This window comes from Delphinus delphis, chromosome 15, assembly GCF_949987515.2.
Source record: "Delphinus delphis chromosome 15, mDelDel1.2, whole genome shotgun sequence".
Taxonomy (NCBI): domain Eukaryota; kingdom Metazoa; phylum Chordata; class Mammalia; order Artiodactyla; family Delphinidae; genus Delphinus; species Delphinus delphis.
The window spans coordinates 81096829-81119667 of record NC_082697.1 but is presented as its reverse complement, the minus strand read 5'-3'; the positions used below and the strand labels follow the sequence as shown (position 1 = coordinate 81119667).

The 22839-nt window shown below is 56.4% G+C and overlaps 3 protein-coding genes across 5 annotated transcripts; all 3 read left to right on the top strand.

The window, feature by feature from the left end:
* Positions 1–273: 273 nt before the first annotated feature.
* FBXO24 (F-box protein 24) lies at positions 274–7549 on the top strand (the record flags this gene model as incomplete). Its single annotated transcript, XM_060033175.1, has 10 exons — positions 274–312; positions 1014–1112; positions 1210–1393; positions 2345–2574; positions 2813–3047; positions 3479–3637; positions 3904–4025; positions 4291–4422; positions 6445–6615; positions 6944–7549. Coding segments are annotated over 10 exons (1737 nt in total), but the record flags the coding sequence as incomplete, so codon positions are not given.
* Positions 7550–8484: 935 nt separating this feature from the next.
* Positions 8485–13672, top strand: PCOLCE (procollagen C-endopeptidase enhancer). The gene is made up of 9 exons (XM_060033174.1): positions 8485–8680; positions 9527–9635; positions 10070–10328; positions 11267–11391; positions 11942–12078; positions 12423–12649; positions 12912–12989; positions 13124–13294; positions 13439–13672. Exons 1-9 carry the CDS (start codon positions 8583–8585, stop codon positions 13600–13602), a joined length of 1368 nt encoding a protein of 455 aa, XP_059889157.1. The 5' UTR covers positions 8485–8582; the 3' UTR covers positions 13603–13672.
* Positions 13673–15161: 1489 nt separating this feature from the next.
* On the top strand, positions 15162–18236 carry MOSPD3 (motile sperm domain containing 3). 3 transcript variants are annotated; one of them, XM_060033172.1, is made up of 6 exons: positions 15162–15246; positions 15743–15997; positions 16199–16274; positions 16502–16731; positions 17784–17948; positions 18065–18236. In XM_060033172.1, the coding sequence occupies exons 2-6, from the start codon at positions 15793–15795 to the stop codon at positions 18094–18096; spliced, it is 708 nt and encodes a 235-aa protein (XP_059889155.1). In that variant the 5' UTR covers positions 15162–15246; positions 15743–15792; the 3' UTR covers positions 18097–18236. The 3 variants fall into 3 exon arrangements, with proteins under 3 accessions (XP_059889155.1, XP_059889156.1, XP_059889153.1); XM_060033173.1 differs by lacking the exon at positions 15162–15246 and adding an exon at positions 15358–15379; XM_060033170.1 differs by lacking the exon at positions 15162–15246 and having other exon boundaries at positions 15556–15997.
* The last annotated feature ends 4603 nt before the right edge of the window (positions 18237–22839 follow it).

Sequence of the window (22839 nt, the reverse complement as noted above, 5' to 3'; positions counted from 1 at the left end):
AATCCATCCCTTTCTTCCACCTTAAGAGGTTGCCCTTCATGCATGCAGTCATGTTACTGTCCCAGGAAAGCAGTCTGCTTTTGGATGTGTTTTGCCTGAGTCTGTGCTCAGCTGTGCCCACTTTCATGTGATGCCTGCTTTCATGAGATAGATGGTCTAATTAGCAGGGTCACCTTGCCCCCTCACCTGTCAAACTGAGTTTATACCTTTTTTTTTTTAGTTTATATCCTTGAGCTACAAATTCCCTGGAGGCTCTGGACTGCGGAGATGTGAAGAATTCACCAGTGTCTCTCTACACTTAGTGCTAAAAGGGTATCAAGTGGAAAAACCTCCTACTACTCCCTGAAAGTAAAGGCCTCGTCTACCAGTAGTTCACACTTTATTGCTCCTGTCCTGTGCATATCCCATGAGCCACTGGGTGGCTAGAACTGGGCTAGAACCAAGGAGCTAAGAGAGAAAATCCCGGGCAAGGTTGGGGGAAATAGGTCACAGTGGCTGGGTGGTGAGGTCACAGAGAGGTTTGTCTGACCCGGACTACATAGGGGAGGGGCCTAGGAGGCAAAGCGGCCCCAGAGGTTCCCCAAGCCCAGGCGGGGGGCATGGTGTGGGAAAGGCAGCAGGGACAAAGGCCAGGGAGCTGAGTACAAGGGGCCAAGGGGCCCAGAGATTTGAGGGCAGGAGCAGTGAGGGGGCAGTCAGGATGGTGAGGAGAAGCCAGAAACGAAAGCTGCAAAAAGTCACCGGGCTCTGCAGACCGGAGGTGGGGCTCAGGGTGAGGGGGCAGGGGGCGAAGCAAAGGCCGCAAGATGGCAGCCAGAGATCAGGGGAGGGGTTATGTGGAGAAGTTGGACAGGGAACAAGGCAGACAGGGAAGGGTAAACCCACGGACCTAGAGAGAAAGATGGGAGGATTTGACAGCCCAGAGCCCCCAAGGTAGTGGTTAATAAGTAGTTAACAGAAGGAAGAGGCATGACCCTCATGGAACCCCTGTGCACCCTCTTCTCCTTGGGTAGGTGAAGCGGAGCTGCGCTTCATGTGGCCCAGAGCCTGGGGGTGAAGAGAAGAAGGGGAGAGGAAACCCTATATCTATTCAGTTGTTCCCCCCAGAGCTGGTGAGTCCTTGGGGGGGCGGGTTGGTGCTGAGAATAAAGGACTGGGGGCTGCTGAGGGGCCTCCGTGACCCCTGCTTTCCCTCTCCTGCCCCCACAGGTGGAGCACATCATTTCATTCCTCCCAGTCAGAGATGTAGTCTCTCTAGGTCAGACCTGCCACTACTTCCACGAAGTGTGCGACTCTGAGGGCGTGTGGAAACGCATCTGTCACCGGCTCAGTCCTCGACTTCGAGAGCAGGGCTCTGGGGTCCAGCCCTGGAAGAGAGCTGCGATTCTGAACTGTACACCTTCCCGGGAACCTCTAGTTCTCTCTGCTTCTGTCCTACCGTATTCTGGGATCCCTCCTACTCCATAAAATTGCCTAATGGGCCCCTTTCTCTGGAAGAAACTTGTTAGATTTAAACATACTCCAACAAGGACTTACTCCAAGTCTCTAAAGCTGCTCTCGGACAGACATTGTCACCCAGAGCCCCCATTCCTAGCATCCCTGCCAAGTTGCCCACCATATTCAAGCTCTTCCATATCTTACCTTGAGACATCCTCCTCTCCCAAAACCTGGAGTTTTCCCTCCTCTAAACCAGGATTTTTCAACCTTGTCACTATTAAAACTTTGAGCCAAATAATTCTTTGCAGGGGTCAGGTGCTGTCCTTTGCATGGTAGGATGTTTAGCAACATCCCTGGCCTCTACCCACTAGAAGCCAGTAGCACCTCCCCCAGTTCTGACAGCCAATGTCCCCCGAGGGACAAAAATCACCCCCAGGTTGAGAAATATGCTCTAGTCCCCTCCCTTCCCAGGGAGCCCCTATCCAATAACTTCGTCTCACACAACGGAGATGAAGGGAGATGCAGATAGCAGATCCAGAGCTAGGGGTGTGGAAGGGTTACTGGCCTTTCCCAGTCATTCCTTTTCACACCTCTTTCTGCCTTTCTATGCATTCTTATATTTCCTTTGATGTCTCTGATGCAAGTTTGGACCAAAGAAGTGCTCACTTAGAAGCATGTGTGTGGCCCTGGGCTGAGGTGGGGCAGAGAACTTTAGTTCAGACATGGGGCATAATTTCAGATATCTTCTGAGCTTTCCACGTGCCCTTTGGAAGAGGTCTTTCCCCAGGCCTGGGGATGGAGAGGAGCTAAACACCCATCCATTGAGAAATCTAGCTTTCCCAAGCTCTGTTTCATCTCCCTTGTGCCTCCCCGACCCCTTAAACCTCCCTCTCCTTCCCTTCTGCAGACACGAAGGGCCTGTATTTCCAGGCATTTGGGGGCCGCCGCCGCTGTCTCAGCAAGAGTGTAGCCCCTGTGCTGGCCCATGGCTACCGCCGCTTCTTGCCCACCAAGGACCACATCTTCATTCTTGATTACATGGGGACCATCTTCTTCCTGAAAAATGCCCTGGTCTCCTCCACCCTTGGCCAGAAGCGGGCCTGCTGCTATGTTGTGTTGTGTCACGGAGCCAAGGATGTGAGTACCAGGACCCCAGCAGCTGAGACCCCACCTCTTTTCCGGGAACCCAGGGCCCACACCAGTCCTGAGGTGGCATCCTTAGGACAGCCACCCTCCGATACCAGGAACTGCAAACCAAGTTTGCCTTTCCCGGCCCTGGACCCAAGTATCTCATCTCCCACCCCAGGATCCAGCTGCCCCAGCCTCATCCCACTGCAAGGCTGGAGATCCCGGACACCTTTGTCTTTTCCTACAGTTTGCCTCGGACCCGAGAGGTGACACAATTTACCGTAAATACCTCTATGTGTTGGCCACTCGGGAGCAGCCGGGAGTGGTGGACACAGCCCACAGCCAGTCCTGCGACTGTGTCGAGGTCTACCTGCAGTCCAGCGGGCAGCGGGTCTTCAAGATCACCTTCCACCGCGCCATGAGCTTCAAACAGATGGTGCTGGTTGGTCTGGAGAGCCAGCGGACCCTGCTGCTCCTCACAGGTGAGGCTTAGAGCAGTGGTTTGCAAACTGTTTCCTGCAGCTTCTTCAGGACCCCTGCAGTGGAAGCTTTGGACCGCCAGGGAATTCCCTGCTTCTGAACTTCTTAATGCTAGGCAGGGCCCTGAACCCCCAGACATCATTCTTCCCAACACTCAAATTGGATTCCGCCAAATCCAACTGCTCGGTTTTCTCTGCACTCATCCCTCACACTGAAGAGCTCCCCTGGTTGATTTTCGGTGGTGGAGGCTGGAGGCTGGGATACTTGAGGTCACTGCCCCCTTATTTCATCTCTACCCTTTTCCTTCCAGCCCCACTCTAGGGCAGCAAATGTCTCATGCTGTATGGCTTAGGGAGTCTCTTGGGAGGTTAATGTGGTTATTGGAGGGTCCCCTCCCCCACACAATTGTCTGCCTCCCCGCCCCCTCCCCCAGAGGAAGGAAAGATCTACTCTTTGGTAGTGAATGAAGCCCAGCTGGACCAGCCACACTCCTATACAGGTCAGCTGACCTTGAGGAAGGTGTCCCATGACCTCCCTCACCTGTGTGTGGCCTGCATGGCTTCCAACCAGGGAAGTACTCTCTACATTACGGGTAAGAGCCACCTCCCTTCTTCTCCAGACCCCAGCCTTGGACAGACCTTCCAGATACAGAACCCTCCCTTATCCTTACTCCAGCTCTGTGGGGTACCCGTAGAGCATCCTAGTCAAAAGAGGTGTTTAAGCTCCCAGACATCATAGCTGGTGCATTTCTAGTGGGTGTGAGACTCCCCAGATCTTACATCTTTCATCCCAAGTAGGGCCTGATCCCTAGGAAATGGGTGCCCAGAGCTGCTGAGCTGAGGGCTCCAAACCCCCCAGACCAGGGGCGAGTGTATTTTGAGGTGCATACCCCAGGGGTGTATCGTGATCTCTTTGGAACCCTTGAAGCCTTTGACCCCACGTACCAGCAGATGCCACTTCCGGTCTCACTGCCTGCCAAGGTAGGATCCTGGGGTGGGGGGTTGGGGGCAGACCAGTGGGGGCGGGGCCTTAGGGGGCCCGCAAGGTACTGAAGGTCTGAAACAGGAGCAGGAATCAAATGATTGATCGGCGAGGGACAAGGGACCCAGGGAGAGGGGTGACCTAGAGGGCAAGACCAAAAGCGATCAGCTGTGTGTGGCAGGTTAGCAGTTGTGAGATACTGGAGCTCAGAGTTCCCCTGGAGACGACTGAAGGCCCACTTCTCCTTTCTACCTTACCTCCTAGGTCCTATTCTGTGCTCTTGGCTACAATCACCTTGGCCTGGTGGATGAATTTGGCCGAATCTTTATGCAGGGAAGTAACAGATATGGGCAGCTGGGAACCGGGGACAAAATGGACCGAGGGGAACCCACACAGGTGAGATTGCTTCCCAGCTACTCTCATCTTGCCCCCCTTCCTCTAATTCCCTGACCCCTGGATCTCTCCACATCTCTACTTTCCATAGAATCCACTTTCTACTCCCTAGGATGTTAAGCCAACCAGTAGCACACCCGGGGTTGGCACCACGAGGTGCATTCTGTGTGGCTCATGCTACAAGTGCAGTAGGAGTTTAGTGAAGCAGGGAGACCTGGGTGGGCCGAAGTAACTCCAAGAGGTGAGATGTAAGCAGGGCCTAGTGGGTTAGATAGGATTCGGGTGGGTACAGGGAAAGGCATCCTATGTAATGGGGATGGGGACGAAGCTTGCACATCCCTGGGACGGTGGAAGGCCCGGCCTGACCAGAGCAGAGTGTGTTTTGGAACTCAGTAGCTACGAGGTGGTATAGGTGTTTGCGAGCCTACAGAAGTATCGATTTGGGAAAGAGCCGTTGCAGGTTCTGGAGCAGGAGAAGGCAACCCCCTGGATGATGGAGAACGGGTCACGTGGCCAGAGGGCACAGTGAGAGGCCCACCGGGAGGCTGCTGAATGACACCAGCATTTGAGACAGGGGACTGGGGCTGGTACAGTGGCGGCGGGAACAGAGAGGAATGGAGACATGAGGTGTAGTGAAAGAAAACGAACAGTCTCTGGAAACTGACTAGATATGAGGACAGTGGGGTAGGACAAAGGTGGCTCTGGCAATAGACATGGTAAACATGCCAGTGGGCGAGGAATGCTGGTTTGAGGAGAGAATGTGAATTTAGGCTTCTTCTGCAGTGAGAGTAAAACACTAAAGTAGAAATGTCTAGCTGGATTCCAAGTTGGAACAAGGTTGAAATGACAAAAGTAGAGGCAGAGGGGCAAAGCTGGGTGGTCGCCATGATTGTGGGTGGAGGGACTGAAAGAGTTGTCTCTGAGAGAGAGACACACCCTCAAATGCCACGTCTCACAGGCCACGGGCACAGAAAGTTTCGCCCAGGAGGGGGTGGTGACCGTGATAGTGAAGGCGTATGCTGCCTGGCATGGAAGGATGGCTATACCATATTTTTCAGTGAAAAAAAAAAAAATTCGTGAAATGGTTTACACAGCACAATCCCATCTTGGTTTAAAAATATACAACTTGCGTGTATATATTTGCTGAGGCAACAGTGAGGAAGAGTGTCCAGCAAGATGTTAATAGTGGGTGGTGGGGCTTCCAGTGATTTTTAAATGAATTTTTGCTTGCCAGTATTTTATAATTTTCCTGTAATGGCCGTGAAATTACTTATCTATGTCTTCAAAAGTAAAGCGCTCACAGTCTCAGGAGCAAGCGTGCAGGAGAGGCCCTGGGATTTGGCTGCTGGGAGGTCCAGTGCCTTTGGAGAGAAGTCGTAGTGTAGTGGGGAGTGGGGAGTCTCAGGCGAGACTGGCTGTGGTGAGACCAAGAATGTGGTCCACTTCAGACTGATCACGTAGCCAGTCCTACTGCCTAAAAGACAGAGGTAGGAAGCAGCAGAAATCAGGTGGAAATGTTTTTCCAAAAGAGTGGCTATTTTGAAAGATAAAGATATGACAGACTGAAAATGCTAGAGACGGAAGGAAGGACACAGTGGGAGGCAGGCCCTTCCAGGGGCCTAACCTGGAACTACACAGGGACAGGGAGGAAGGCTCTTCCTCCCCCGAGGCTGGAAGGCAGAATGAGAGACTGGACAGGCCCAGGCCTGGGGGATGAGACCAGGGAGCAGATAGCAGGCCCTGGCCTCAGGCAAGAGGCCTGTTTTCCAGGGAACCGAGAGGAGGAACCAACAGCCGTGCTAGCGCCCCTGTGGTCAGACGGGCTGCAGGAGAACCAAGGAGGAGTGATAGCTGCCAGTCTGCAGTCGGCAGGGCGGACCTCGTTGGGGAGGGGGAGGGTACTCTGGGGCCCACCTCCTCCCTCCCCTTAGCTTCCCTAGGAGAAGCTGTCACCCTTCTCCAACCCGGCCCCTCCCCACGGTGCCTTGGTGTTCCCCACTTAGGGACCCTGCCCTGTGTTCTCAGGTACGTTATCTGCAGCGTCCCGTCGCCCTGTGGTGTGGCCTCAACCACTCCCTGGTGCTGAGCCAGCGCTCAGACTTCAGCAAGGAGCTGCTGGGCTGTGGATGTGGGGCCAGAGGCCGCCTGCCAGGCTGGCCTAGGGGAAGTGCCTCCTTCGTTAAGCTCCACATCAAGGTCAGAGCAGGGTCCAGGGAGCGGGCGTCCAGGGAGGGCCAGAGCAGTAGAGCCCACAGGACTGTAGCTGGGGCTCCCACAGGGACCCAGGGACCCCATCTTCCAGCACCACCCACCGCCCTTTCCTGCCACGTACCATGGCTCCTGGCTCTCTCCCTGAGCTGCCCCTGCTGGCCCGCTCCAACCTCACACAACCTTGGGGCTCAGCCAGCCAGCTCACTTGCTGGCTCAGGGCTGGTCTGAGCAGGACAAGCACAACAGCTGGGGCTTCCTGGGAACCCCTTCCCGGGGCCCCACTCAGCCACTCCCCCTCTGTCTCTCCTCCAAGGTCCCTTTGTATGCCAGCTCCCTCTGTCCCACCAGAGAGTGCCTCTACGTGCTGTCCGGCCATGACATCGAGCACCATCCCGCCTACCGGGACCTACCAGCCAGCAGGGTGGCGGGGACCCCCAAGCCCAGCCTGGGGGCCGAAGCAGCCCAGGACCCTGAGGGGGTGGCGGCGCAGGCCTGTGAGCCGTACCTCGGCCAGATCCACAGTTGCCCCACATTGCAGGAATGCATGGAAACGACGAAGGTGATCGTGGGCTGGATGCCCTTGATGGCTACACAGGAGGATTTCTTCTGGGAGACCCTGGACATGCTGCAGAGGGCTTTTGGAGGGGTTGGCCAAGGCCCCCCAACCCCTGACAGCTGACCCCCCTCTCCTGGTCTCACCCCTGGAGGGAGGGTCTGGCCCTGGGCCAGGGGCTAAGGAGAGGTGGAATGACAGCAATGAATGCTGCGCGTGGGGAGGGGGATGCAGTGGGCTAGGGCCTGCTAGACATGTCAGGGTGGGACTGTTTTGTAAAATGTTCAGGGAGCTGCCCAGGAGGGGCCCCCAACCTGACATGGACAAAAGATTTGATGGACAAATAGAATAAAAGGCTGATTGAGGCCCGGTTTGTAACCCTGGGGCCTGGGAGGAACGTGGGGCGGGGTGCGGGGGGAGGGGTGGGCAGGCAGAGTGGACGCAGCTCAGGCTGTCAGTTGCTGCAGAGCTGACAGCACCTGGATCCTTCAGCTTCCTTTTCCCTCCAACGCCAAGACCCGATGCCTACTTGGTTCCGTCACTTGGATCCTCCGTCCATCAGGCTGAGAAAGGCGCTTCCTCTGAGTTCAGGAAGCTTCCTACCCATTTCCCTTCATCCCTGTGAAGCCAACCCCCCCCACCCCCCCCACCCCCCGCTCTCCTCCTCCTGTTTCCCTTCCAGATCTGATCTCACATGTCCTTTCCCTTTCTACTCCATCCTCCTCTTCCTCAATAAGGAAGACACTCCCTTTACCCACAGAGCATGCCTCCCTGCCCCCACCCATACCTCCAAATATTTGGGAGAGAAGATGGGTGAGCAGAATTCTTCCTCCGTGGCCTAGTCTGGCCCGGGTATGGAGAGGACAGTAGACATTTGAAGTGGAAAATAAACTGGAGCAGGGGGTGGTCAGGAAGTGGGTAAGTGATTAGAGGTTGGGAGTCCAGGGAAGGACTTCCTCTGGGTGCTGAGGAAGCAGGAATGGGGAGGATCACAGGTGGGCTGGAGAGTCCTCAGGAAGGACCCGAGGCTGTGTTGGAAGGATGCTCGGGCACTGGACAGAGTGGGCTTGCAGATGATGTTACTGGACTGCCTGGAATATGCTGAGAGTCTGATGCTCCCTCTGCCCTTCGTTGCTCCACCCCCGCTCCCACACTGGGTCAGTATTTATGTGTCCTGGACCTAGAGAGGCCCCTGGAATCGCCACTGTCCCGGCTCTTCTCTCCCTGTCCCGCCTTCCCCGCCGCCCGCCCCACTGGCCAGTCCCCACGCCCACACGCCCAAGGCTGCCTCATCTGGCACTGATTATCCCCGCTGCTGCTGCTGCCGCTGCCGCTGCTGCTGCTGCTACACTCAGCTGCTGCCTCTGTCTTGAGGACCCCAGTGCCTCTCCCTCGGGCCATGCTGCCTACTACCACAGCCTCCCTCTTGGGGCCCCTCCTCACTGCCTGGGCTCTGCTGCTGCCTTTCACCCAGGGCCAGAGCCCCAACTACACCAGGTAGGTCTCTCGGCACCTTCCAGATGGCTTGAGTTAACTTCAGATCCCTGATTCCTGGGGGGCTATGCCTGTGGAGCTTGTAGATTCTTTTGCTAACACACCACCCGCGCAGATCTCCCACAGCCCTCACCCTTCTCTGGCCCCCAAGTCCTCCTTCCCTGCTGCAAGACCACTGTCTCCTGCGGTCACCACTGCTCCCCACTCCTCCACCCTCCGTCCTCTGCCCTCTAAGTCTCCCCACCTATCCAGACCCTTGGCCCCACCATGGAACCTGAGAGCACCAAGACCTTGAACTTGCCGGGTAGCTGTACATCTGGATTCCAGGAGGGAATCAGAGACTGTGGGGGGAAGAGGGGGCTGCAAGTGGGAGACGTGGGAGTCAGTCACCGCAGTAGTTAGCTGGAGCCGGAGCAGGGCAAAGGTTGGGAGCGCAAGGCCCTGGCTGCTGCTTCTCCCTCATCTCCCCGCCCCCTCACCCCCCCACCTCGAGGCTGTGTCCACATCTGGAAGTAGTTAGGCCGCTCCAGGCCCTGACTGCCAGGCAGGGCGAGGGGGGGGAATGATGGAGGGGGGCCGAGGAGGATTCCGGGAATTCCTGCTGGGGTGGGGGTGGGAACTCTGAGGGGCTGGAGGGACAGCCAAGTTGCTGGTCCCACTTTTTCCTGATTCCCTGCTGGAGTATTTCCCACCCCAGTCCCAGCCCCGCTGGCTGAGGCCGCCTCGAATCCTTTGGGCCTCCCTTCCTCATCCCGCTGGCTGCCCTTCTTGGCGCCCCCATGCTCATTGCCCTACCCCAGTCCCTGCACTACTCCCCCACTCAGGCCTGACCTCTCTTCTGTTCTGCAGACCTGTGTTCCTGTGTGGAGGGGATGTGACTGGGGAGTCGGGTTACCTGGCAAGCGAGGGTTTCCCTAACCTCTACCCCGCCAATAAGGAGTGCGTCTGGACGATAACGGTGAGAAGGCCCCTTTGGCCGCCGTCCCCTTGTCCAAGTCTCCCCGAGGCCTGGGTCCAGGCAGCCAGAGGCCAGACTGCTAAGGGAACCCCCCTCCTGGCAAGCACCGCCGCTTCTCCCTGGGGAAGTCCCAGCCCCCTCCCCTCTGGTCACTGACAGCATCAGTGCCCACAGTAACACGTGGCAAGCATCCTCACACCTTAACTCAGAGCCTGCTTCTCCATTCCCACCTTCATCCCCATCCCCTCTGGTCTCTCCACAGACCTCAGGTCTTGTCCCCTGCACAAGCCACAAGCCCTCTGCTCTGCACCCTGATGGGGTCCCCTCTGCTTCAGGCCCAGTTTCTGTAGGAAATGCTTGGGGAAAAAGAGTCCCCTCTGCCTGGTTGTGTCCGGCCTGACTTTGCAGGTCCCCGACCCTGTCCCCACCATCAGGTCCCTGAGGGCCAGACTGTGTCCCTCTCCTTCCGAGTCTTTGACCTGGAGCTGCACCCATCCTGCCGTTATGACGCTCTGGAGGTCTTTGCCGGGCCTGGAACCTCAGGCCAGCGGCTCGGACGCTTCTGCGGGACCTTCCGGCCAGCGCCCTTAGTCGCCCCCGGCAACCAGGTGACCCTGAGGATGACATCGGACGAGGGCACGGGAGGACGAGGCTTCCTGCTCTGGTACAGCGGGCGGGCCACCTCAGGCACTGGTGAGACCTCCCTCACCTCCGCTGTCCCCCTCTCCTGGCCCCGCCCCCGGCGCAGGCCCCACCCCAGCCTTAACCTCCACCCCAAGAGCCTGGGACCCCCATTATCTCCCTTACCCTTTTTCCTCACTAACCGCCCCTTCAGTCCCTCCTCCCCGTCTTCTCTCCCCTCCTTCCCGCTCCCACCCCCCCCTCTTCCAGGCCCCCGCCCAGGCGCGAGGCGGAAATGGGTCACCGACCCGCGGGTGGAATGGGCGGCCTGGGGTTACTGGGACGGTGAGTAACTGCCCGCCCCCGTCCGCAATCGGGCTCCCTCAGACGGGCGCGAGGGGGCACCCCCGGGCTGGGGGACTAGGTTCCCCCGACCCGGAGCCCCCTACACCCAGCCCGGGGGCTCCCGATTGCGGTCCCATCACCTCCTCCTGGCGGCAGAAGTCTCCCCTAAAATGTTTAAGGAGGGACCTCCCCAAAGGAGCCTCGGGGCTGTGCCCCAATTTGAGGGCACCTTCACAACATGGGGACTCTCCAGCTGCGACGGGGACTTTTCTGCCGGGCCGGGGAGATGGGATCTTCCAGGGGAAGAGGAGCGATGTGGCCTCGCGATGTGGCTTCGCGATGTGGCTTCGCGATGTGGCCTCGGGTCAGGGGGAGGGGCAAGAAGGGAGCGTGTCCAGTCAATTCCTCCTCCCCCTACCACCGCCCGCCTGGGTGCCCGGCGGTCCAAGACTTACCCCCCCCGCGGTCCAAGACCTCCCGGAGCCCCGCTCCTCCGAGCCCCATCTCTGCTAACCTACCCCCCTTCTTCCTCCCTCTCTTCTCGCCCCATCATCCCGAGACCCAGACATCTGAGCTTTCTGCACGGGCTCCCAGCCTAGAGTTCTCCTCCAGCTGACCGAGGGTCTCCACCGCCCCCCACCCCCACTCCTCTCTCCCCTCCCCAGAGCACCAATTTTGCGGGGGGCGGCTGGAGAAGGCCCAGGGAACCCTGACCACGCCCAACTGGCCCGAGTCCGATTACCCCCCGGGCATCAGCTGTTCCTGGCACATCATCGCGCCCCCGGACCAGGTACTGACCCCCTGCCCGGGCTGCCCTCGGGGACCCAGGCGGCGTCCTCCAGTATGCAGCCTGCAAAGATTTATTGAACATCTACAATGTCCCGAGCACTGAGCTTGCATGGTGGGCAGCAAAAACAGACCCAGACCTGCTTGCACCCAAACAAAAAATGTCAAATTACGACTGTGACGAATCTTACGAGAGCGAGGTACCCGATGCTGATATATAAACTGATTTGTGCGTGTGTGGGGGGGGTGTGGGTGTGTGTGTAGTGGTGGTGGAGGTGGATTCTGGGTCTGTTCCTTGAGAATGAGCCAGGACTTGACCTTGCGGACTACGGCGACCGAGGCCACTGCAGGGCCCCCGTGGATGTGTGTGTTCCTCCGAGCTGTGGTGTGAATGCATTAAGAGGGGGGCTGGAGGGCACGCGGGAGGTGAGCGAGGAGGCCGCGGCGAGCGTCCCGGAGGCGGCGGCCGGGCGGAGGAGGTGAGAGGTGAGAGCTCCGCTCCCTCGGCTGCCCGGGGTCCCACCGCGCAGCCTCCGCCTCTGCCCCGCCGCCAGGTGATCTCACTGACCTTCGGGAAGTTTGACCTGGAGCCCGACTCCTACTGCCGCTACGATTCAGTCAGCGTGTTCAACGGCGCCGTGAGCGACGACGCCAAGCGGCTGGGGAAGTTCTGCGGCGACACAGCCCCGGGGTGAGGGGGCGGCACCTGGGTGGGTGACGGCGTCCGGGAGTCTCCGCCGCGCCTGGTGCGGGAGCGGGGGGACAGCGCTGCTGGTGGGAGGGGCGGGGCTGAGCTGAAGCCGCAGGAGGCGAACCTGCCGGCCCCAAACGGGTGGGCGGAGCGGGTAGCGGCCCAGGCAGAAGACGAGGCTTGACGCCAGGCCTGGGGTCCGTGGATGGAGAGGCGAGAGGGGCTTGCGAAATCGGGAAGCTAACGCAGACAACCGAGGGGCAGAGGTGAAAAGGCCGCCGGCCTGGGTAGGGGGCAGGATGCGCTGCCCACCTGACACCTCCCCCAATGCCCCGCGCCCGCAGTCCCATCTCCTCCGAAGGGAACGAGCTCCTCGTCCAGTTCGTCTCGGACCTCAGCGTCACGGCCGACGGCTTCTCGGCCTCCTACAGGACCCTGCCGCGGGGCGCCACCGAAGGAGGGCCAGGCCCGGGCCCCAAGCCCGGAGTCGGGCCCAAAGTCAAGCCCGAAGTCCCACCTGAGGAGAAACCGAAGGCCGCGCCTAAGGCAGAGGCAACTCCGGTGGGCCCCGGTGAGTCTGGGAAGGCAGAGGAAGCGGCCGCAGGCTGGAGGGAGTTGTATCCGAGTTCCTTCCTGCGCTCATTCATTCATTCAATACAGCACCCACGGGTGCCGCCTCCGTGCTAATGGCTGGTACTGGGTGCTGGGACACGAAGCTGGATAGAGCTCTGAACAAGTTCAAAGCAATGAGGCTTTTGTGGGGAAAGTGGTCCTTCCTACCTCCTGGGTCGGTTACCCTCCACAAACAGTGCCCCCCTTCCCCCCCCCACCAGATGCACCCAGTGTCTCCTGCCCAAAACAGTGCCGGCGGGCAGGCACCTTGCAGAGCCACTTCTGTAACAGCGACCTGGGTAAGCAGCCCCATCCCCCAGCTCTGCCCTTCCAGCTCCTCTAACCTCCCCTCCTGTCCCCAAAGCCCCCCTCCTTCTGGTTCCAGCCCTGCCCTGGCCTCCTGTCTCCTCACCTCTCCCTCTCTCTCCCACAGTGGTGACGGGAATGATGAAGTCCATGGTTCGGGGCCCAGGGGAGGGCCTCACAGTCACTGTCAGTCTCACTGGTGTTTACAAAACCGGAGGCCTGGACCTGCCCTCTCCCCCCACTGACACCTCCCTGAAGTTCTATGTGCCCTGCAAGCAGTGCCCCCCCATGAAGAAAGGTAACGGAGATGTGGGAAAATGTAGAGGGGGACTTAGCCTCATGAAAATGATGGAGGCAGTAGAATCTGAGGGACTGGGACGAGGGGGTACATCTATAAGGTCTCAGTTACACAAACTCTCAATCCCTTCCTTCTCCTCCCTAGGAATCAGTTATCTGCTGATGGGCCAGGTGGAAGAAAACAGAGGTCCGATCCTTCCTCCAGAGAGCTTCGTGGTTCTCTACCGGCCCACCCAGCACCAGATCCTCACCAACCTCAGCAAGAGGTGCCCTTCCAAGCCTGTTCAGGCTGCTGGATCCCAAGCCTGAGCCTAGGCCAGCCTCCGGACCCTGGCCCTAGGGACCCCTTTCTTATCCAAATAAATGTTTCTAGACTTGAGGAAGGGGTCACATGTCCATTTGTATGGTTTTGGTGCTCCTCTGGGGATTTGTTTTCATTCATTCATTAAACTCAACAGTTACTATACAGAAGAATGTAAGTCAAATCTTGTCACCCCTTTGCTCAAAATTCTCCCGTATGCTCAACACCCACAGAAAATGCTCACTACGTGGAGGTGATGGATATGTAAATTAGCTTGATTGTGCTGATCTTTTCACAATGTCTACAGATATCAAAACACCAAGTTGTACACCTTAAGTATATACAATTTTTATATGTCAAAGATATCTCAATAAAGCTGTTTAAAAAAAAAAGAAATTAAGGGAATTCCCTGGCAGTCCAGCACTTTCCCTGCTGAAGGCTGGGATTCAATCCCTGGTTGGGGAACTAAGATCCTGCAAGCTATCTGGGGCAGCCAAAAAGAAAAGAAAAAAAAAAAAAAGGAATTAAAACAACTCTTCCATAGTTTCCCATCAGTCTCAGCATAAAATCCAAAGTCCTACTGTGGGCTCTAAGGCTCTAGGTGATCTGTGTCCTCCCTCCCACCTCATCTCATCTCTGAATATTGTCTCCCTTACAATCTCTTCCATCACACTGGCTCCTTGGCCATTTCTAGTACACACCTGCTTCCGGGCTTTGCCTTTGCTGTTCCCTCTATCCGGAATTCTCTACCACAGACATCTCCTGGCTCACTTCCTAACTTCAGTGAGATCTCAGCTCAGAAGTTCATCCTAGTCACCCATTCATTTGTGCATTCCAAATGGCAGGCACTGTTTTCGGTGCTGAAAATACAACAAAACTAAGTCGCTGCTCTTGTGGACAGGAGAGTAAATTCTACCAGAGCAGAGATAAACTAAAATAAACATGATGTCAAGTAGCTCTAGGAGTGCTCTGAAGAAAACAAAAGCATGATAAGAGGACAGGCAAAGGGAGATTCTACATTTGATAGGGTGCTTAGAGAAGGCTTTCGGGTAACTTTGTTTTGCTCCGCTGCTAACCAAATGCGTGAGATTCCTCACCTTGTCGAGGCTGTTTCCTCGTCTGTAAGGGGAGCTGAAGATTCTGAATACTAATTCCCTCTGCAAATATGAGTGATTTCAAATATGAGTTCCGTGCAGGAAGGAATCAAGAGAAGTGCCCTGGGCTACGAACCGAGTCCAACTGGGAGCAACCGCCAACTCGTACTACAGAAAACGGCTTTCGTTGCTTTGGAAGCGTCTAGGAGAACCTGGGACTGAAGTGGAGAAAGAGGGCTCCCTTGTGGGATGTGATTCTAGTGATGGGGAGGAAGGAACAAAGCCTGACTCCCATCCTCGCCCGGGCCCCTCCCCCCGACCTCGCCGCCCGACTTATTCCAGGATTAGCGTTCTAGCCAGAGACGCTCGTAAAGTTTTACGTCACTGGGATCAAGCCAATCACCTCTTTAGGTGCACCAATCGGTGTATACTTAGAGCTGAAACGAGGCCGCCCTGGCCAATGACAGAGGTCGTACGGCGGAAGAGCAGAAACGGTCTGCCGGGAAGATGGCAGCCCTGGTCCGGCCACAGGTTGATTGGCAGGTGCTGTGACCAGAGGTGAGCTTCATAGCGTGAGCGGCCGTTCGGAGGCGGAAGCCCGAAGAAGCGCGGGCCCGAACTCAGGGGGGGATCGGAGGCACAGATACAGGTCTCGGGAGAGCAGGAGACGGAAAGGGCAACTCCGGAAGAGGTCGCGGAGGCCAGCGGAATTGGGCCGAAGAGAGGGGCGGGTGCCCTGGGAGGCCCGGAAGGGGCGGGGAGGGGCGGGGCTTATGGAGATCGGGAACTGGGGCTGAAGACTAGGGCCAGGGCTGGGAGCCGGGAGGGGCTGGGTTTACGGGGTGGGCGTGACCCTCGAGGTAGGGCTTGGGGGCGGGGCCTAAAGGGACCTGAGGCACAGCTGTGGAGAGGAAGGGTTTGGGGGGCCTGGGCCTGGCCTGCGGGGCCCTCATCTAGGGGGATTCCGAGGCGGCGGCGGCATCAGTCCAGGCCCTGCCCTACGATCTCATCCCGTTCCCTTTCGCCCCTCTCGCCCCTCGGCTTTATACTCCAGGCCCTGTCCCCTGAGCTCTGCCCTCGGATGTTCCACCGCCCAGAGCTTGCATGCGCCGTGGGGCGCCCCAGGACCAGGAGCTGGTGGGTCCGGGGGCTCCTGGGCGGGGGTCCCGGGGCGCCCCTCCTCCCTCGGGACCTGTTGTCCCGGTCCTCGTCTTTCCCCCGGATCTAGTATTCAGGGCGGACCAGCGGAGTGGATCTCGGCAGCTGCTGACCCTCTATAACCCCACGGGAGCAGCGCTTCGCTTCCGAGGTGATGGGGATGGGCGCTTCGTGCTAGGGATCTGGGGGCTGGCGGTAGAACACTGGGGAGCTGGGTGGGCTGGAGCAGTCAGATGAGTACGGTCGGATGTCCAGCCCTGGGGTAGAAGGCAGGGGGGGACTCCATGGGCGGGGCTTGTGCAGGTTGTCTGAGGCAATGGTCGGTCTCTGTCTGTGTGCCTTTTCCCCTCAGTCCTGTGCACAGCACCTGCCAAATACACAGTGTTTGACGCGGAAGGATATGTGAAGCCTCAGTCCTGCATTGACATGTGAGTTGAGAGGGTGGGGAGGCTGATGGAAGCCAGGGGTCGCTGCCACCTTTCTCTGATTTACTGTGCCGTGGCTTAAGCCTCAGACCAGGTCCTCTTCCACCTGTTTACCCCACCCTCTGTCTGTGTCCCTAAGGGAAATTTTCCTGGGAGGGTGGGGCCTGGATCCTCTTGGATCACTGCCTCTCACTGCCCTTCAATGGGCCGCTCTCCTTTCTTGGGACCAGTGTGATTCGCCACGTGGCCCCCAATCCCAGCCACTATGACGTCCAGGACCGCTTCCGCATTGAGCTGTCTGAGGAGGGAACAGACGGCCGAGTGGTGGGGCGCAAGGACATCACCTCGGTTCTGAGGGCCCCAGCGTACCCCCTTGAGCTTCAGGGACAGCCTGACCCAACGCCGCACCCAGAGCCTCCTTCCTGGACAGCACCACCCACGGCTCAGCACTTCCCAGAGAGTGAGTTTAGGGATGGGAATTCTTGAGTTCTGTAAGGAGGAAGGACCTAGCACGACCCTAGAGATGAGCTCAGTTGGAGTTGAAGAGGTCTTCCGGTTCAGTACTTTTTTTTTTTTTTTTTCTTTTGGCTGTGCCTGGTGGCTTGCGGGATCTTAGTTCCCCAACCAGGGATCAAATCCAGGGTCCTGGCAGTGAAAGAGTGGAGTCCTAACCACTGGACCGCCAGGGAATTCCCTTCCGTTTCAGTTTTCTGCTTTTTGGTGGAAACATTTCTAGAAATTGAGATTTTATATCAGGTTAGGGAAAAAGCAGACTTTGCAGTTTCCTTGGTTTCTGGCCTCCACTTAAAGAGAAAAATTCTTCCTTTAGCTCTGACTTCAGTACTTCCCATCATGTGTCAGCTCAGTTCAGTTCAGTAAGAAACCGGGGGCTTCCCTGGTGGCAGTGGTTGAGAATCCGCCTACCAATGCAGGGGCCACGGGTTCGATCCCTTATCTGGGGAGATTCCCACACGCCACGGAGCAACTAAGCCTGTGCGCCACAACTACTGAGCCTGTGCTCTAGAGCCCGGAACCACAGCTACTGAGCCCACGTGCCACAACTACTGAAGCGCGCGCACCTAGAGTCCGTGCTTCACAACAAGAGAAGCCACCGCAATGAGTAGCCCCCACTCACCGCAACTAGAGAAATCCCTCACGCAGCAACAAAGACCTGACGCAGCCAAAAATAAATAAATACATTTATAAAAAATAAATAAAAATAAGAAACCGGGTTGAGCAATTATGTACCAAGTTGTGGGAGACAGAGGTCCCTGCCTGGCACACAGATACACAGGAGCCTGTAATCAAGGCAGAGTTGAGAGAAAACGAATGATGAGGGACCAGAGGGGAGAGGGTTTCCTGAGGCTTTGGGAACGAAGGCTCCAGGGAGGAGAGAACACTTCCAATGTCCAACAGAAAGTGGGTACACCTTCCATCTTCAGCCTCCTCCCTGAAGGGTGTTGGGCTGGGCAGGAGTGGAGGCTAGAGATCCTGATGGGCCTTGTTTCCCAGACCCCCTCCCGCACCTGGCCACCAGCTCCTTCCTCCTCTTCTTGCTGATGGGCACAGTCTCTGTGGCCTTCCTGCTGCTGCCACTCCAGGATGAACTTGGCAGCCAGCTGCCCCAAATCCTTCACGTCTCCCTGGGACAGAAGTTGGTGGCAGCCTACGTCTTGGGTGAGCACGGTGGTGGTAGGGGATCCGGGCCCAGAGAGAGGAGAGCGGGGGCTGGAAAGAGGGCGTACAGAGCTGGCGGGCTACACATAGGACCTTGCTCTTCCTCCCCTCTCCAGGCCTCCTGACCATGGTGTTCCTCCGGACCTGAGCTCTCTGCTCAACCTCCACGCCCCCTCCCCAGGCAGGGACGTGGACCTGGACGTGGACGTGAGACATTCACTGTGATGCTCATAACCTTGCCTCAACTCCTACTTCCTTCTTCCTGCCCGTCCCCTTCCCCCCAAAACCCAGGGGTTTGTATTCATTTTCCAAGCTGAATAAAATAAATTTGTAAAATTGAACTGAGAAATGTAAGGAACATGCCCCTTTCTTCCCACTTCTCTCCTCCAGTTCCTCCTACTCCCAGGGGACCTCGAGCATCAGGGAGCGAAGAGACCCAGTGAGGATTTAGAAGATCAGAGTCTTAGGCTTGGTTCTGCCCCGAAAAAAACTGTGTGACCTTGAGCAAGTCATTGAATTTCTCTGAGCTTCAGTTTCTGCCTCTAAAATGAGGGAATTGGGAAAGTTGATTCTTAAGATCCCCCTTAGCCCTATCCTCGGGATAGGATCCTGCCCCTAAGCCAACATGCGTTAAACTAAAAAGAAACAAACCCTGATACCACCTACTCCCACCTGCTAGAGAACTCAGGTCCCGCCATCTTGAGCCATCAGAGCCTCTTGCCAGGGTTGCCTGGGGGCTTCCCCCCCCACCCCCACTCCCAGAATCCTCTTCTGCCTTTCTGTCCCTTTACCTGCTTTTATTTTGTCTCTTCCTTTGACCTCAACCCCTGTGGGTCAGAAACACCAAGGTCTCTGACAAGATGGGGACAGATGGCACTGCCTGCCATAACCTCAGCCTAACCAGGCAGGAGAAGTTAGGGCAAAGGAAAAGAATGGACTCCTTGAAAGGCAGGCTTCCAGCCCTCCTTCAGATGTAAGGCGAGAGGGGAGGAAAGGAAGAAGGGAAGCCAAAGACACTGGAAGTTTGTTGATTGGGAACAAGAATTAGCAAGATAACGTTAAGACAGACTCAGTCTGTTATGCTGCTGGAAGGTTATCAGTTGTTCCAGCTTTACTATGGGGGCCTTGGGACCTGCCCCTCTGCCCTGGGGACCTTGCCCTTCCCACACCCAGAACTGGCCCCGGTGACATGTGAGCCTGATCCTGTGCAGAGAATGGCAGCCTGTGTCTAGGATGTGAGGGCTCTCCCCGCGGTCCAGCAAACCCCTCACAAAACCATCCACACTGGACTGTCTGTGTCCAGGACCCCAAAAGGCATCTGAAGTATCGCACATTAATGATCTTGTGGATATCTGCTAGGAAACGGCCTTGCTGCCAGCGGGATCAGGAGGCTTTCTGAGACAAAGCTATGAAGGGCAGCTATAGGGGTGGGAGGGGCTTGGGTCACAGACTTTTTTTTTTTTTTTTCCGGTACGCGGGCCTCTCACTGTTGTGGCCTCTCCCGTTGCGGAGCACAGGCTCCGGACGCGCAGGCTCAGCGGCCATGGCTCACGGGCCCAGCTGCTCTGCGGCATGTGGCATCTTCCTGGACCAGGGCACGAACTCGTGTCCCCTGCATCGGGAGGCGGACTCTCAACCACTGCGCCACCAGGGAAGCCCCACAGACATTATTTTAAGTAAATTTCTTAGAAAACAATACTGAGCTGGCAGTAATTGGAGTGGGTGGGTGTTAGTTTCCTGTGGCTGCTATAACAGGTTATCACAAACTAGTGGCTTAAAACAACATAAATTAATTCTCTTATGGTTTTGGGGGTCCGAACTCCAAAATGAGTCTTCTGGGGATGAAATCAAGGTGTCAGCAGGGCTGGTTCCTGGAGGCACCTGGGGAGGATGTTCCCTTGACTTTTCGAGTTTCTAGAGGCCATCTGCACTCCTTGGGTGGTGACCCCTTCCTCCATCTTTAAAGCCAAAGAGTGGAAATAACAAATGATCACTGTTTTAAGTCACTAAAAAAAAAAAAAAAAAAAGCCAGGAGTGTAGCATCTTCAAATCTCTGACTCTAACCCTTTGCTTCTGTTGTCACATCTCCTTTGTCTATCTCTGATCCTCCTGCCTCCTTTAATAAGGACCCTGAGGACTTCCCTGGTGGCGCAGTGGTTAAGCATCCGCCTGCCAATGCAGTGGACATGGGTTCGAGCCCTGGTTCGGGAAGATCTCACATGCCGTGGAGCAAGTAAGCCCGTGCGCCACAACAACTGAGCCCACGTGCCACAACTACTGGAGCCCATGCGCCTAGAGCCCGTGCTCCACAACAAAGAGAAGCCACCGCAATGAGGAGTCCACGCACTGCAACAAAGAGTAGCCCCTGCTCGCCGCAACTAGAGAAAGCCTGTGCGCAGCAACGAAGACCCAACGCAACCCAAAATAAATAAATAAATAATAAAAATAAGGACCCTGGTGATTACGTCCCCCACCCCCACCCCCAGCATAATCACCCTGTGTCACTTTGCTAAGGCTGCCACAGACTTGGTGGCTTAAAAAACAGAAATTAGGGCTTCCCTGGTGACGCAGTGGTTGAGAGTCCGCCTGCCGATGCAGGGGACACGGGTTCGTGCCCCGAACCGGGAGGATCCCACATGCCGCGGAGCGGCTGGGCCCGTGAGCCATGGCCGCTGAGCCTGTGCGTCCAGAGCCTGTGCTCCGCAAAGGGAGAGGCCACAACAGCGAGAGGCCTGCGTACGGTAAAAAAAAAACAACAAAAAAACCCCAGAAATTTATTTGATCACAGTTCTGGAGGCTAGTGTCCAAGACAAGCCGCCGACAGGTTTGGTTTTTCCTGAAGCCACTCTCCTTGACTTGCAGGTGGCACCCTTCTCACTCTGTCCTCACATGGTCTTTCTCCTGTGCACGCACATCCTTGGTGTCTCTCCGTGCATCCAATTTCCTCTTCTTATAAGGAGGTCAGTCAGATTGGATTAGGCCCATTCTGATGGCCTCATTTTAACTTAATCACTTCTTTTTTTTAATTTTGGCTGCGTTGGGTCTTTGTTGCTGCGCGTGGGCTTTCTCTAGTTGCGGCAAGCGGGGGCTACTCTTCGTTGCGGAGTGCGGGCTTCTCATTGCGGTGGCTTCTCTTGCTGCGGAGCACAGGCTCTAGGCGTGCAGACTTCAGTAGTTGCAGCATGTGGGCTCAGTAGTTGTGGCACGCAGGCCCTAGAGCACAAGGGCTTCAGTAGTTGTGGTGCGTGGGCTCAGTAGTTGTGGCTTGCAGGCTCTAGAGCACAGGCTAAGTAGTTGTGGCGCACAGGCTTAGTTGCTCCGCAGCACGTGCGATCTTCCTGGACCAGGGCTTGAACCCGTGTCCCCTGCATCGGCAGCCGCTGAGCCACCAGGGAAGTCCTTTAATCACCTTTTTAGAGGCCCTATCTCCAAACACAAACACATTCTGAGGTACTAGAGGTTAGGGTTTCAACATATGAACTTGGGGGGAAACAATTCAGTCCCAAACACTCCCCATCTCAAGATCCCTGACTTAATCACCTCTGCAAAGCCCTTTTTGTCGTGTAAGGTAACGTTCATTCACAGATTCTGGGTATTAGGATGTGGACATCTTTGTCCAGAACTTTATTCTGTCTACTACAGGGAACAAATGGACAAGGTGGAGAAGGGCTGAGAAACAACTTTGGGAAATTTGTTCTGGACAGTATGTCAGGGAAGTAAGGTGTCGAGGAGGCTTCTGACCCCTAGTCCAGGCTCCTGAGAACCCACCAAGTCCGACTCAGGAAGGTAAGGAGGAGGCAGTTTCATCTTGGAACCCAGGAGCATCCCAAGCCGTAAACTAAGAAGTCTTCACTTCCCAGCATCTGAGGAGCAGGCTAGGACCTCTCACGCCATACTGGGAGCAAGAGAGGACCAGGAGCCTGAGAGGCGGACCCTAGGATTTATGCAGCTGCCGGGAAGAACGAGGGCCATAGCCTCCTGAGACCATGATTAAAGGTAAGGTGGTGGCAGCAGCACCTGTAATTCCCTGCTCTCCTGCAGCTTCCACCTCAGTGGACAACAATTGGCCAAAGGGGACCCAAGAGGGGAGAGAGGTCCCAGGCTGGGCTAATATAATGGCTGTGTAATCAGTGCAGTCTCACAGGGCTCTGTGCTCCAAATGGGGCCCTGTGCTTAGGGGTTAGTGCCCTGCGGTCTCTATCTTGAAATTCTTAATGATTTCACCTCTGAATTTGTGTTTTGGAAGTGCAGCCCAATGAGACAGTGGAGCATGTGCTGGGGGTCCTGCCTCCCCTGGATGGGTTCTCACCTGTTGGCTCCCTGCCCCCACCCAACCACAGCTGCCACCTTCCTTCCCCAGTAGGGACCTGGGCGCAGGCACACGGAGGGTCCAGGTCTGGGTCTGGGTCAGGGTTGGGCACATGTGCTATCTGTAGCAAGTCATGGGGCAGAACCCTGCGTGCCTAAGGGGATCTGCCCCAGAGTATTTCCTTGTCTCGGGGATCTGGACATTAAATAACAACTTAAAAACCACCATGACAGGTTGAGAGACTGTGGAAGAAAGAAAAAAGCTTTGTTCTTGCTTTTTAAAAACAAATTTTTTTTTTTGGCTGTGCCTTATAACATGCGGGATCTTAGTTCCATGACCAGGGATTGAACCCACACCCCCTGCACTGGGAGTGTGAAGTCTTAAGCACCGGACCACCAGGGAAATCTTGCTTTTTGAACAAAAGGCCCCACATTTTCATTTTGTACCAGGCCTTGCAAATTATGTAGCCGTCCCTGGTCCCAGGAGAAGGTACAGAGCCAGCCCCCCACCCATGGTGGTCTTTGGAGAAGGGCCCTCCTTATTTCCTCAGGCAGTTTCCTTAGTTCCTTAGGTAACGGGAAC

Bases quoted from the DNA above. Each gene is read 5' to 3' on its own strand.
- PCOLCE (XM_060033174.1), top strand. From the start codon at position 8,583: ATGCTGCCTACTACCACAGCCTCCCTCTTGGGGCCCCTCCTCACTGCC. The intron at 10,329-11,266 runs GTGAGACCTCCC...TCCCCTCCCCAG, and splicing joins GCGGGCCACCTCAGGCACTG to AGCACCAATTTTGCGGGGGG. The intron at 13,295-13,438 runs GTAACGGAGATG...TCTCCTCCCTAG, and splicing joins GTGCCCCCCCATGAAGAAAG to GAATCAGTTATCTGCTGATG.
- MOSPD3 (XM_060033172.1), top strand. From the start codon at position 15,793: ATGCGCCGTGGGGCGCCCCAGGACCAGGAGCTGGTGGGTCCGGGGGCT. The intron at 16,275-16,501 runs GTGAGTTGAGAG...TCTTGGGACCAG, and splicing joins CCTCAGTCCTGCATTGACAT to TGTGATTCGCCACGTGGCCC. The intron at 16,732-17,783 runs GTGAGTTTAGGG...CTTGTTTCCCAG, and splicing joins GGCTCAGCACTTCCCAGAGA to ACCCCCTCCCGCACCTGGCC.